The sequence below is a fragment of the Epinephelus lanceolatus genome, chromosome 15 (genome assembly GCF_041903045.1).
Source record: "Epinephelus lanceolatus isolate andai-2023 chromosome 15, ASM4190304v1, whole genome shotgun sequence".
Lineage (NCBI taxonomy): Eukaryota > Metazoa > Chordata > Actinopteri > Perciformes > Serranidae > Epinephelus > Epinephelus lanceolatus.
In genome coordinates, this window is record NC_135748.1 from 15,973,907 (window position 1) to 15,988,540 (window position 14,634).

The window sequence follows — 14,634 nt, forward strand, 5'->3', positions numbered from 1 at the left end:
TCCATCTTTTCTGGACGTGTCCAAAGTTGCATGATTTCTGGAGTAACGTGTTCAAATGGTTTTCTGAAATGTATAATTGTGTGTTCAAGCCCGAGCCAGAGGTGGCATTGTTTGGCTATTCTCTGTCTTTATTGACTCATACCCTCCCTGTCCAGAACACTATTATGTATGGAATGATAATAGCAAAGAGACTGATTTTGATGCACTGGAAGTCAGAAATTGTACCCGTTTTCAAGACATGGCTGACAGAACTTACCTCTGTACTGCACATGGAGAAAATTCGATACAGCATGATGAACAATCTTAAGAAGTTCTACCAGTCTTGGCAGCCATTTTTAGACCATCTTACTAAATTTAATGGGGACCCTGATCATTGATAAGATCTATAATAGGCCACTCACCTCTTCCTTGAGAATTTGTGTTTGAATTTAGAGTACTTGTGATGCAACAATGTATGTCATTGCTTGAAGTGTACGCCCTGTTCAGTTTTTGCTCTTGTTTTACTCACTCTTTTTATTTGCCTTTTTTTTAAACCTTATCCTTATTCTTCTTGTATGTCTTGCACTACTTTGAAAAAAACCTAATAAAGATATTGTGCAAAAAAACCAAAAAAAAAAACAGAGCAGTAGTAATGGAAGTGAATTAACTAATAATGAAAACTGGAAGTGACTGCTTGATAATCAGTGCTCAAGTCAAGAAATGGCCTAAGACATTATCAAATGCTGCTTTGAAAGCAAGACAAAGTAACTCTTGAAAGAAGAAATGCCTAAATTGAGATGCCTAAACTAGTCTGATAGAAGCTTATTTATCTTACTGGTGGATGGAGGCATAGCTAGAGACCATCAGAGCAGCATCATATTTAGTCGACACTATGTCAGAGAGGTTTTGAGTCAACTTCATGGTAACTTTGAAGCCTGGTGCTGTTGAATTACATCCCAATATGTCAAAAGGTCACCCTAACATTGAAACCACCCCCATATTGCAATTCACAGTATTGGATTCCATTTGCTTGCTGCACCTTATAAACTGTCATCTCAATGTACACACAGTGTATGGTCTTTTATGGTTATTGTGTACAATTAAGGCTATTTGCACCATTAGCTCTTAAATTGCCCTGCCTCTGCAGATGCATTTGTCTGGCACAGTGGGATCCACGCTTTCAAGAAAAAGAAGCCAGGCCAGAAACATAGTTAAGAGACAAGATGGTGGTTTTACAGAGCCTTTGCAGGATAGTTAGTGATGTACTTATGATAGTTTGAGTACAGATTCATAAGCTGGCACTTCTCTGCCATAAATTAAGCAGTAGATAATGATAAAAATACATTTAAAACCTCCACAGTCTTCCCCCTTGTTTCTCTCCAGTAAGTCGTGGCCAGTAGGGCTTGTGGTAATGATGATGGTGGGAATTGGATACCTTGCGGGTAGAAACCAGAGCAGGTCACTGTACACCGTGATAAAATTCCCGAATCCACACGCCAAGTTTCCCTTTGCCTCCTCCTCCTCCTCCTCCTCCACTTCTCCACTTTTCCACTCCCCTGCTCCCTCTCTCCTCCTCTGCCTCTCCCTCTCCCTCTCCTCTGCTTTCATTTCCCTCTACTTTCCTTGATATCTGATCCAGCAGAGACACTCAGGTTACAGTTTTTACAGCTTAGCCAGCCCAGCGCTGTATACATTCCTTTCTCCACTGTTTCTTACCCTACTCTCCAGCCTCTCATATCCCCTCCATGCCCACTCCTCCTTGTCCTTGATTACTCACCGGGGCTTATTTTACCGTGGCACACATTAAGCACCAGATGAGGGAAACACTGTCAGACTGTTTGGTTTTTCAGAGTATGATCCCTCACAAGGGCACATTGTGTGTCTGTCCGTGTGCGTGCGTGTGTGTGTGTGTGTGTTTTGGTCTGAAATATTGAGGATGAGAGAAGGGAACAAACTGGGTCCTTTTGTACTGAACACTTGGAATAGAAGAATCTGAGAGTTTTCTCTAGGAATACATCTAACTTCACTGACTGGCTTTACTGTTCCGGCGGAGGCTATTTTAATGCATCCATGGCATAGTGTTAATTAGCTGTGACTCTGCTGCACATCATGCTGGGTTCGGGTTTACAGCCTGACTTGTATCTGTGTGTAATGCACTCATAACCAACCCATAACCTCATGTTATATCATATCAGATACATCCATATTTGTCTAACATCATTCAGCTTATTAACTGCCATCATGTAACAATAACAACGAGGGTATTGAAAGAGAGGCTGCAGCTATTTGCTAGTTCCCTACTGTACCCTCTATCTGTGGATCAGTGTTTTCCTAAATTAAATCTGTAGACAGCCGCTTATGTGTGGCGTGCCTGTGTGTGTTTGTGCAATAGGAGATGAAATTCAAGGTTGCGTAATGAGCTACAATCGAACTTGTTTAGCCTTTGAAAGTGTTTTGACACCTTAACCACATCTGCTGCTCCATTCAGTAGCTTGCCCTGGTATTGACGGAGATACTGGAGTTGTCATGGGAGGAGGGTGTTTTTTCCCTAAACACCAACAATACACCATATCAACTGCTTTATGCACTGACATATCTAAAAAAAAAAAAGCCTTACTACTCCTGACATTTTTATGTTGCCATATATTGTTAAAAATATAAAGAAAAAAATATGCTACACTTCAGCAGGCAACCACAAACTGCCATTTAAAATAATCCTTAGCAAATGTAATCAGAAATAAACCTAACAAATTGCCATTACTATAATTATTATTGCTACTTTTTCTAGTGTTACTGTGTGCTGCAGTTCTGCATTTGGTTTGTGCAAGTGGTGTTGCCGTATACCCCAGCAGATGCCGTTGCTCAACTGCTGTGGATAGATACAATAAATTTCAAACGCTGTATTGTTGTCTCTCTATTTCATTACTCTCAGTGGTGGAGAGACTATTCAGATCCTTGATTTGAATAAAAGTACTATTGCAACACTACGAAAATGTTACTAGTAAAAGTCCTGCATTGAAAATGTCCTGCAAAGAAAAAGTATGTAAATATAATTGGGACCATGTACTTAAAGTGCATTCATCCATTTTCTGTAACCACTTATCCTGTTAGGGGTTGCAAGGGGGCTGGAGCCTATCCCAGCTGACACTGGGCGAGAGGCAGGGTACACCCTGGACTGGTCGCCAGACTATCACAGGGCTGACACATAGAGACAGGCAATCAATCACACTCACATTCACACCTACTGACAATTTAGAGTCACCAATTAACCTGCATGTCTTTGGACTGTGGGAGGAAACCCTATGTACGAAAGTATTAAAAGTAAAAGCACCTAATGGAGACAAGTCTAAACAAATACACCCCCAAAACTATTCAATTATAGTTCAATTATTCAAAATAAATTAGAAAATGACATAAATAGCTAATAACTGAAATAGCCCTTTTTTTTAAAATCAAAAATAGTCAGTTGGCAACTAATTGTTTCAGCTGTACTTGTTAGGTAGTTGAATTTATAGCAAAATATAATATTTTATAAAATCTTCTTAAGTTTTTTACTTACACTCCTATGTTTAATTTGTGAAGTAACTATTAGGCTTTTTAATAAATGTAGTACAGTACAAAGCATGGTTGAGCCGAATACTTGGATTAAATGAGCCTCTAGAACAGATAACGTTCTTTATACGAATACGAGCACTATACAAATAAAATGTGTCAATATACATCTGATAAGGGGAAATCCTCATTTTAGGTACCTGTGTTTAATCTCTTACTCCTTTAATCAAAAATGACCTGAATCTCAATTCTGGGATTGTTGTATTTAAATAGTTTTCAAATAAATAATAAATAACCATATCAATTTCAGGCTCCCATCCAGTTTCAATTTAAACCCCACCCACTTCTGGTACAAACTCCGCCCCTTTCGAGTACAGATACAGATCATTTAGTTTGTTAAACAGTCACAGACACAGATACAGATAATGGTGTACTCGCTCTACAAAGTACATTTCCCTCTGGACTGTAGTGGAGTAGAAATGTAAAGTGGCATGATAAGAACAGACTCAAGTAAATACCTTAAATTTGTACATCAGTACAGTGTTTTTAGTTACATTCCACCTCTGATTACTTAAAAAAGTGGAAAACTAGAATGTAATATGAGAGTAATGTAGGTTATATCACTGTCACTGTTACAGATTTTTCAAATTGTCATAAAAAAAAAGTCATAAGAAGGTCATAATTAAGTCATATACTTTCTGTGTCCCGAAATCACATACAGGATCCCTTAAATGGCACTCAGTCAACAAAACTTTGAGAAAACCTGATCTAAGAGTTTGGTTTCATAATGCTAAAATGGCCAATTGAGTTTCTAAAAAATTCTCCTGGGGAATTAACCCCAGACCTTCCCGGAGGGTTGGGTTGCAAAAGGTGCCGTTTGAAAATGGTCCCCCCACAATGTTAAATAAGTGATTACAGCCCTGCTGTCAGGTGCATCTTCATATTCAAAACTCAAATCCACAATTTGACTGATCGCAGTCACCACACTGTTCTTACAAATCAAATGACAAATGAAGCTGCTTTCATCAAATGAGATGTTTAACCGACATGTCTGCTCTGCAAAACACATTGTAAGAGATGTCGATTCACTGAACCCTGAATGATGACCCGCGTCACAGCATCTATCATCCAACAGCAAAACTCACCTGCAAATAAAACATCATTTCTGACTGATGACTGACACCGTATAATTACTCAGTCAATCTGATAAATTATAAGAGGAGACTTATAATTTTTTTTTTTTTTGTCACAGTCCAAATAGATTTATGGTAATATTTGCTCGCTGCTGTAATGATAAAAATGGTCAGATAAAACCTGGACAGACAGCGCTTTATTGTGCCTAAATGATGCTCATAAAGATTTCATCCGGTCTAAATGCTCCACTGAGACTACATCAAGTGCTCCCCTGATAAGAAATAAGGAAATTTCACCTGCCTGACACCCTGCATCCCCCCAGCTATCATCAGGACCAGACAACAGGGGGGTTCATCTCAAACTGAGACAAATTTCCAGTTTTACAATCTGTCATTGACAGAAATTCCCTTTCTCTACACCTCCAACGCAATTTAGGTAACAAGCAAGGGCAACTCTGGATGCAGATGAGTGGAGCACTTAAGGAAAATACCTAAAAGACAGTACTGAGGATTACACCGCTAAAAATAGATTTTAATAGGCTACATTATCATGTAATAGTGTTGTAGTATACTGCCCGTTCCTTATTCTCTGTGATAATCACCAACCAAGCGTCAAAAATTGCTATCAGTATTATCTTTTTGCTGTTTTACAGTAAGCGGTGTCACATGAACGCGGCTGGTATTTTGGATGGGTCTAAATACAAAAAGGCTTTATTCCAGGGTTGTTTCAGGACTCGCTCAAAACCAGCACCCTCGCTTCTCCCTTGACAGCCTAAAAAAATCCCAATTTCCACAATGTGATCACCTGCATATCCACCCAGAACAGCAGAGTGCATATGTGTCTCCAGCCAAATGTGTACAAACAATGAGAGAGATGAAGACAAAGCGGACACACAGCTCTGCCACACACACACGCAAACACACACACACACACACACACACACACACAAATGCCAGGAACACTTTCTTTCTCCACAATGAACCGCGCGGAGCTCAGGGCTCAGATATCACAGAAAAGGGGAATAGAAACAACGTGTGGGTGAATTTAGGGAGAGAACCGTGCAGGCCGAACACAGGAGACAATGTGCTCTTGTCGAGTGCGTAAAGCTCTCAGACGCACATCTGGATCACACGCCTCTGGGCAGCTGGGCAACACACACACATAAACACAAACGCACAGCTCGACTCAGAGGCAAACCCACGGACGTCGGACCCGCAAAAGCATCGTGGGTAGGCGAGTGTTCCCCCATTGATTTCTACTAATTATGCACATTGGCTGCCCTCCGTTGCGCCGTAGTGTAACAGTATTAATAGTAATAGTAGAAGCACTGTTGACGCCTTCACTGACGCACTGGATTTTCCATTAACTCTGGACAAGCCATGAAAGGCAGGGCACACAAACGGCGAAATTATGACATGAAGCGACAGGAACGTACACTGTATTTCTCATTGATTCAAAACTTACTATAGTAGCAGTGAATGGGTGCCGCATCCATTGTGCAAGGCGGCATACTGGCAGGGTGCGCTGCCCAGGCTGGCATTCAGCGTGGATATATGACAATAGAACTTGGGTGCAAAAAAAAAAATCATAAATCAAAGTTTGACTATCATGCAGCCAATTGCACTTGAGTGTATCGTATATTTTCACTGAGGACGTCTGGTTAGTGCTTCAACAGACATGCATGCTCCTCACAACCACTCCACGCGTAATCACATGCAAGTGGGCACAGACCCCCTTTTACCTTCATCTCTTCATTTATTTCCCTTTTCACCGGGTGAGCTGGCTTTCGGCTTCTTTTATTTTCCGGAGGTCTGCCCTCTTTTTCCATCTCTGCCATGTTTTCTCTGAGATACTTCTGTCAATATTTGCGGTGAGGAGGGGTGAGGAGGGGGTAAGAGAGAGGCAGCGGCAGCTGTTTACAGTCGCCAGACGGCGGATGTCTTGCAGCTTTTCAGCGGCCCGTGTGACGCTGGTGATGCCGCCGAGGGCTTGCGGTGCCCGGCTAAGTCAGCCATCTTCTGCCCGTATCCTCCACGGTCCGTGCACCAGTGGTGAGCCGCCTCTGTGAGTCAAAGGAGAGGTTGAGTGAGGGGAAAAAACGAGACAGGGGGAGGGGCGTCCGCTGAAACATTATATGACGCGTTGATGATCAGAGGTAGGCTATTTCTTCTCGCTTTCCCATGGAGTGCAATCAGAGCAGTCACATCCACTTAACGCCGCTCCCTCATGGTGACAGTGTGCACGCAGCAAACAGGTGCCCACACACACAGTCATCCAGTCCCACAATTGTTCTTCTGGGGACTCTTGTTGGTCATAATGAAATTAAGTCTCTCTGTGTTTCTGTCCTTTCACACCACAAACTCAAAACTCAAGTCTGAAAGTTGTTAGGCGTTTGGTTGCATGTGCAGAAAGACATTTGCAGTCAGTGTGAGCCAAAGGAACTGTGCAGGTGTGCTGCCTTGCTTAAACACACTCAGTAGGTCAGTGGATGTTGCAGGGATTAGGAGAGAAACATGATAGTGGAAAGTCGGGAGCATCTGGAGCAAGAGCATGATGATGGCAGTCTCCTCAGCTGAGAGAAAAGAAATTGTGTACGAGCAATCAGAATAGGAGTGCAGCCTAAAGCATATCCTTTATCACAGTGCTGGAAAAGGCTCAGCACTCTCTCATGGCCAAAGGAAACTTTTTTAGGTGTGTTGATTTTGTGCTTAAAATGAAGTTTCCATTTGGCCCAGAGTGTTGCTTCTTCTCCATCAGGTTGTTCCCTCAGGTAACAACGTGCATGGCACCAGTAAACCTACAGGTGTCTCAGCTTTTGTTTTGGTGCTTTGGATGCAGGAATCCATAGCTGGAGATTTTCAGGGGGACGCAGGGGACGCATAGCCCTCACAATTAATACATGAAAGCAGCAGAGGACTTTTACTTTGACAAAATTAAAATCGATGCAGAGAAGGGACAAAATCACCAGAATGCAGGAAATTAAGTGCTCGATGCTCAAAATTTCCAGCGGAGGACACCCCCACACACCCGTTTCATATATGTCTGCCCCAGTGTTGAAACAAAACCTACGCCCTTGCAGGAATCCTGTAGTTCAGATGTAAGAAATAAGGAAGATTAAGGACAAAGATGCATCAAAGGTCTCGTATCAGCCAGATTTAAACCCAAGACATCACACTTTGAGCCTTTAAACAATTTTGTATTTGTTACTTTCAACACATTTCCAAATAAGAGCTCAAATCCAGCAGTTTTAAAGAAAAAACACACATTTTTAAAGCTGATTTAGAAAGGTTTTCCCACATTATTCGAACTGATCAATTATAATTTTTAACATAAATAATTGAACACATGGGTGGATCATAAGACAGTGGGCCCCTGGACACAAATATGCAAAGAGCCCCACCACCTCTCCGACATAAGAGCAAGACACAGACTTTTCTGGTGATTTTGCTTCTCTCTTTAGTCATTATGCATCTTTTGTGTCTCTTTGTGGTCGTTTTGAGTCTTCCTGATTGGTACAAGCTAATTTGACATTTGACATTTTTCAAGTGAAGGCCCCCTGACACTTTGGGCCCCACTCAGTTATCCATCTTTGCTTGAAGGTAATTTAAATAGATGCAGTACATTGTCTTTATTGTGTCAATGGGAAGTTTGTTTGCACAACCTGCACATGTCTCACATGGAAAACATACACATGCATGCTTATACCAACCTACCAACCACAGCAGACACTTAAGAAAAGTCACAGGTGTGATAACATTAACAACATTCTATGTCGGTGAGCTGGTCCCAGGGTCTTTGTGTTGTGCATGCTGACTCACTGTCATGGTTTACTGGACACTTAAGAGAACTGAGTCATGGGTTGCTAAATTTGTTTCACCTGGGCTTTTCCTGCTATGACAAGTCAAAATGCCTGCTGTGAAACTGTCTGTGCTCATACTCATAGTCACACTTGCTCACACAGTATACACTCAGGTATATATATTTCATGTAATTACATACACATTAAGATGTATGTTTTTGTATGGTTGTTTTAATTTGCTGTTGCTCCTGCAGAGCTCATTAAAAATGTTGAAATGACATGTTGTGCCAGTGTCACAGCATGATGTTTTACAGTGGGTTTCCTCAGCCAGGGGCCACTCAGTTAATGCAAAACAGGGTCATTACTGGCATATGAAACAGTTACAGATCCATAATAAATGATTTTTGCTTTGGGCATGAATTTACCTGTCATCTGCGTGCTACATGCTGTCCTCCAACTTTAGCTGAAATTACAATGAGTTGGCAGGTGGAGTGCCACTGAGAGTGCCAGGGGATGCTGCTCATGGCATTGTGACACCCATTTGAGCTGGAAAATCAGCGGAAACAGGAGCTGTGAACCATGATGCAGGGTCAGGGTGAGATGACTTGTGTGTTACAGTGCTGCTCTTGCCATGCCTTGCAAACACAGCAGCACACCTGCATCACAAGATTCCCTCTTCATACTGTTAACTGTACCGCTTCTGATGACACTGTGCTGTGATGCAGGGGGTTGATATTCACTAAAAGCAGTAGGTGTGTGAATAAGAATATGTGAAGAAACTGGCTATTTTTAAAATGGTTGATTGGAATTTAAACAAGTGTGGATACTGGTGCATTTTTACTGTAATTTAATGTTATATTTATAAAGACACAAAAAGTAGCTGTGATTATTTACCCAGTTACAACAGTATGATGCTGAGAATAGGTGAATACAGTTTTCTTTTGGAATATAATATATTAACATACAGTATGTGTGTTTGTTTTGTACATCTATTCAGTAAAGAGACTTTAGCTCCACGTTATGTAAGTTGTCCTTGACAGACATTCTCTCCAGTCCAGCAATAAGCACATGGAGTAGGATTCAATGAAAGCATTGTTAAACCATTCGCTGCTGGGGCATTTCCCTTTCATACCGTGGAACTGTCATATTGTCCCGAGGATTGAATTGCATGAACTGAAACATGAGGGTTTTTTTTCCACCATTTAAACTTGTTGGTTTAAATGGATTGTTTAATTTTTTTTCATCTGGTATTCAAATAATTTTTGACCTTGGCATTTGAGTTACAAGAAGCTCAAACTTGTGGTTTGTTATATGACGTTGGCCATAAAATAAACACATAATGAGAAAGGACAGAGCTGAGACAGATTTAATCCAAAAGTGTTTCCACATTGGCGTAAAGTCTCACCAAGCATGTTTTTGATTTGCAGTAATCAGACTTAATATGAAACATGCCGCTTTCCTTGCAATTTACAATTATTTGGCAAAGGCAGTGACAAAATGTCACTGATGTTTCAGTGTCAGTTAAATGAAAAAAAAAACCTGTTAGGTAGGAATAGCTCTTAAACTATCAGTCTATCAATAATGATAATAAAATAAGATATCAGAATAAAATCAATAACTAAAGAAAACCACAAGTGCTGCCTCAAACAGCTATGTTGCAAATGTGAAAATAATTACATCCACAGCAAATGGATTGCAGATGGGCCATCAGATTCCTTTACATAGGTGGTGTAAGACTGCTGATACTGCCTGGTGTTAACTCTTATATATGCCCCGTTCTGGACAGCCTATACTGAAGGTAAATGGTAAATGGACCTGCACTTGTGTTGCACCTTTGTATTCTTCTGACCATTCAAAGCGCTTTTTACAGTATGAGTCACATTCACACACACATATTTGTACACACTGGTGGCTGAGGCTACCGTACAAGGTGCCACCTGTCACCTTTTTTAACACACTCACACCAATGGAACAACCCTCAGGAGCAATTTGGGGTTTAGAATCTTGAACTGGGGAGCTGGGGATCAAACCGCTGATCTTTCTATTAGTGGACAACCCGCTCTACCTTCTGAGCCACAACCACCCCAATTTCATTTAAAAAAAAATACAACAACAGTTTAAAAACATTTTAAATCAGTTTAGATTTGGAAAATCTTTGGATTATTGGGCTTATATCTTCATGTATTATGTATACTAAGAGTTCAAGTAGGCTAATAATCGCTATACCTACCAGGCCCTAAAAATAAAAAAAATATTGGTTTGTTTTATGACTATTATTCATCCCTGGAGTGTTATATTATCTTACAGTTTTGTTTTAAGGCATAGCGACCCAAATATGTTGGCAGACAATGCATTATTTTGACTATAATGTATTATGTAATAGCTTGATTAGTGATGGATTGGTATAGTTTGGGATTGGGAGTAGGGCTAGACAAGCATGATACTTTTTCCCACTCAATTTCGGACATGGAATGTTGATTTATGGTTCTTATTGTAGGTTTGTTAATTTAATGGGGGTTTTTTATGTTTTTTTTTCTACGGTATATATATATATTTTTAATGCTTGAAATTAATGAATCAAATCAAACTATCAAACTATCAAATGTAATTTAGCGATATTCTTTTTAATGAACTTATTTAATGTTTTAGACAGATTTAAACATAAGAAAACAATTATTTTTCATTGCTTTAAAGCCTACTGTGTAATATACCTTGAAAATACAGACAAGATTTTGGTGAGTTAATATTTTTATACATTCACAACCATAGAGACTTTTAGAAGAATAATAATTGACGCGCTTGCTATTTCCACACAGTCGTTTCCAGCGGTGGACAGTAACGGCAGGTGTGAACCAGCTATAAAATTTTATATTTCACTAAGCTAAAGTTACGTTTCGTAAATATTATGTTTGCCGAATGAAACACTGGTAACTAAAGTTTATAAATTAATTGTGTCTTGCTCTGGCAGTGTGCAACTTCGACAAAAAACATGGGAATGTATAAATGTCTAAATTTTTTAACGGGTTTCAGCCGGAAGTGCTCTCCATATAAGGGGGCGTATCAGCATTCGTAACCATACGTCATTACGTTTTTACGACAACGTAACGAATTACGTGTTCAAGATGGCGGCCCGCTGTGACAGGTCGTGTGTTGTGAAACTTGGCTAGTTATTCCCTCAATGACAGTTTATTAGATCTGTTAGGACATAAAACTATACATTTTAATAATTAATACAAATGCGACACAGTTGAGGAACACGTCACAACGTTTGAATCTGGTGATACAGTCTAAAGATGGTGGCAGGTACCTGAATTGCACTTTGAACAGCTGTCTCAAACATCACCGTCAGAGAGAAAATGTTTCCAGCTACATGGGCACGACTGTCTTGCAAGGCTTGGTCCAGCCGAGGACGGAGGACCCTGAGTCTGTTCTCCAGTTCAGGACCCTCAAACTGGACCAAAGTGGTCTCGGACGCGGAGAAGATCGTCGGGTATCCCACCTCCTTCATGAGTCTCCGCTGCCTGCTCAGTGATGAACTCAGTAATGTTGCCTTGCACGTCAGGAAGCTGATCGGGACCCAGCACCCTTTACTCAACACTGCAAGGTAACACGCTGAAATGAACATTGTTTCTTGGTGCTTTCTTCTGCATGAAGTAAACGCCAAACCAAACGTCATTGAAAAATCAATCAAAATAACACAACTCTGTCTGCCTGCAAAGCTTAAAAGAGCGATCATGAATTTTTAAAAGAGGTTTCAGATTATCGTTTGAATCACTTTATTTCGGCATGATTTTAATACACCAGCTACCTTTCCTCTTAGTTAATATTTCTTCTTAACCTAGAGGGAGACTGTCTTGTGATTGCCTGAGGAATAAAACCATTGGCAAGTATAACAAGGACAAACAGGACATAAAACTTCATATCAAAATTCATGAGTGCAATGTTCCATTTTTACCAGAGCTGACTCTAGATTGTGCCTCTTATGCAATTATTATTTTTGCTTATGAGAATTTTGCACTCGTGATTGCAAACAAATCATTGATCAGCCAAGTCAAATTTAGGAATGTAACCCAGCAGATTGTGTGCAGCACAGCACCCCTATCATAGTGAGCTGATATTTATGTTGTGTCTTGTAAGACCCAAACACAAACATAAACACACTTGATCCCAAAGGCAGATGCAATTAAAGTATCACCTTTCATCATTCCATAGGCATGTGGGTAAACAACAGTTGATTTTAGTCAATATATCAATACATTTTTTCAGTCAAGCAGCACTGCCATTGTCAGTGATTGGTGTCTCTTATGATAGGTGTCAGATGTATTGTTTTTGTGATAACCATTAAAAAATGAGTCTACGTGCTCACTCTAGGTTTTAGCACATCTTAGATCCTGGCATTTGTTTCCTCACAGCATCATGTCAGTGGGGTTGTAGGCATACTGGTTTCAAGGTATACTGTAATATAAAAGTTGGTGTTTATCACATCGTGTACTTGTTTATCTATGATATTCAACCAATAATAACATTTCCATTTTCATGTGACGGTCATTCTGACTGATTATAACATAAATTCTGTAATACTGTGATACCATGAAACCACAAAATTTTCTGGGATGGTTATTGTACTGTGGAAATCTCATATTGTTGCAACCCTACATATCAGCAACATATTCAAAAACAGCTATTGTTGTATACATCTAACAAAAAATGATGAGCTATTTTACCTTATAAATCATGCTTTATTTCTATCACAACAAACTTTACCATTCAACACCAGCCCTCATAGACAGTATCTGAAATATAATGGAGTCAAGGACTCTCCTGATTTTAGATTTTAAACCGCTATCCTCTTGTTGTGTCCTTAGAGATTATTGTTTCCTTAGCTTGGATATGTATGCTCTCACTAGACTGGTGAAGCATTTAAAGGTTGAGTCTGCAATTATGGAGAAATATTGTTGATATTTGAGCTTAACACCCAAACAAATGCGCTCCTCCAGGCAGTGCTCCTTCAGACGATCTAGCCCTGTATAGATAGGAATTGTGCAAATTTGCAGGAAAGCCCAATCAGTCTTTTTTCAGCATTGGCAGTATAAAAACAACATCAGGGAGTGCAGCAAAATGCCGCCTACCTACTTTTGTTTATACAGAATGTGCCTTTTTCGGGGCAAAGGGGGGCGTGAGCAAGTAACAAAACGTGTAGCTCAGCGTGTGACGTAAACAGTGACGTGGGAGGGAAGCCGCGGCTGGTCAGTCCTCCGGCGATTCTCTCGTAAGTTGGCCCGTTCTTCACCGATCCCGTAATCTGACTTTTAATGACCTCTTTGTTTGCGAGGGCAAGAAGGGCGCGCAATGCCTTGTCTCCCCAGTTGCTCATCTTTACACTGTCTGTCAGGTTTGCGTTTCCCTCTTGCTATGAGCTGCTCACTAATTCCTATTATCAGCTGTTTCCTGTTTATCCACCGCCAGTGGGTCGCACGTGCGGCGTCATCAACAGCTCCTCCCACAAGTCTTCAACAGCCCCTCCCGTTGCAGAAGGCCACCTCGGTCTGTTTAAACTAAAAGGGTTCCGCTAATATGACTACCCTACGAGGCGGAAAATTTGGTACCTCGGATCAACGGCCCAACATTCGCGAAAAATCTGGCAGTGTAAAAGGGACTTCTGTTTCATCGTCCCTGCTCCCACTATCTGCACACAGAGCAGACAACAAGCAGATTGTAAGGAGATGGTCGCTGAATCTGAGAAAAAGTGTATTGGATTAGAATCGTAGACTCCACCTTTAATCATTCAGAACAGAGCCCACAGATTTGAAAGCACTCTGGTGTCTTTCCTTCAAAGGGGATACACAAATTGCAAGTATACCGGGAGAAAAGCCCTTTTGAGCCCAGCTGAGTGCACCAGATGTGTAAAGCCAGCCGCTCTCTGGCTCTCTTTTCATTTTCATTTCATTGCATAGAATGATGTGCAAATCCAACACCCTGTGTCAGTCCAGTGTTAGTCACAGATATTTAACATTCAACTGTTTGATGTTAGGAAAAAAGTTACAGTTGCGTATAAAATATTAAAGGCGCCCTGCGGAGTTTTCTTTCGCTCCATGTTGAATGCATTTCCTTCCCCATAAAACATTTACAAAGCCAATATTTTTACATAATTTGAATCCAGAATTGTGAAC

The 14,634-nt window shown here is 40.5% G+C and overlaps 2 protein-coding genes across 5 annotated transcripts in view; one reads left to right on the forward strand and one right to left on the reverse strand.

Moving 5' to 3' along the window:
• sobpa (sine oculis binding protein homolog (Drosophila) a) overlaps positions 1 to 6,889 on the reverse strand; it is a 56,341-nt gene extending 49,452 nt beyond the window's left edge. For all 4 annotated transcript variants that reach the window (XM_033643067.2, XM_033643065.2, XM_033643066.2 and 1 more), the window contains exon 1: positions 6,407 to 6,889. In XM_033643067.2, coding sequence (XP_033498958.1) covers positions 6,407 to 6,502 — 96 coding nt within the window. In that variant the 5' untranslated portion in view covers positions 6,503 to 6,889. The remainder of the gene's footprint in view (positions 1 to 6,406) is intronic.
• A 4,687-nt stretch (positions 6,890 to 11,576) lies between these two features.
• Positions 11,577 to 14,634, forward strand: part of pdss2 (prenyl (decaprenyl) diphosphate synthase, subunit 2) — a 37,934-nt gene continuing 34,876 nt past the window's right edge. The window contains exon 1 of the mRNA XM_033643620.2: positions 11,577 to 12,068. Within this exon, the coding sequence (XP_033499511.1) occupies positions 11,821 to 12,068 (248 nt within the window). The 5' untranslated portion in view covers positions 11,577 to 11,820. The remainder of the gene's footprint in view (positions 12,069 to 14,634) is intronic.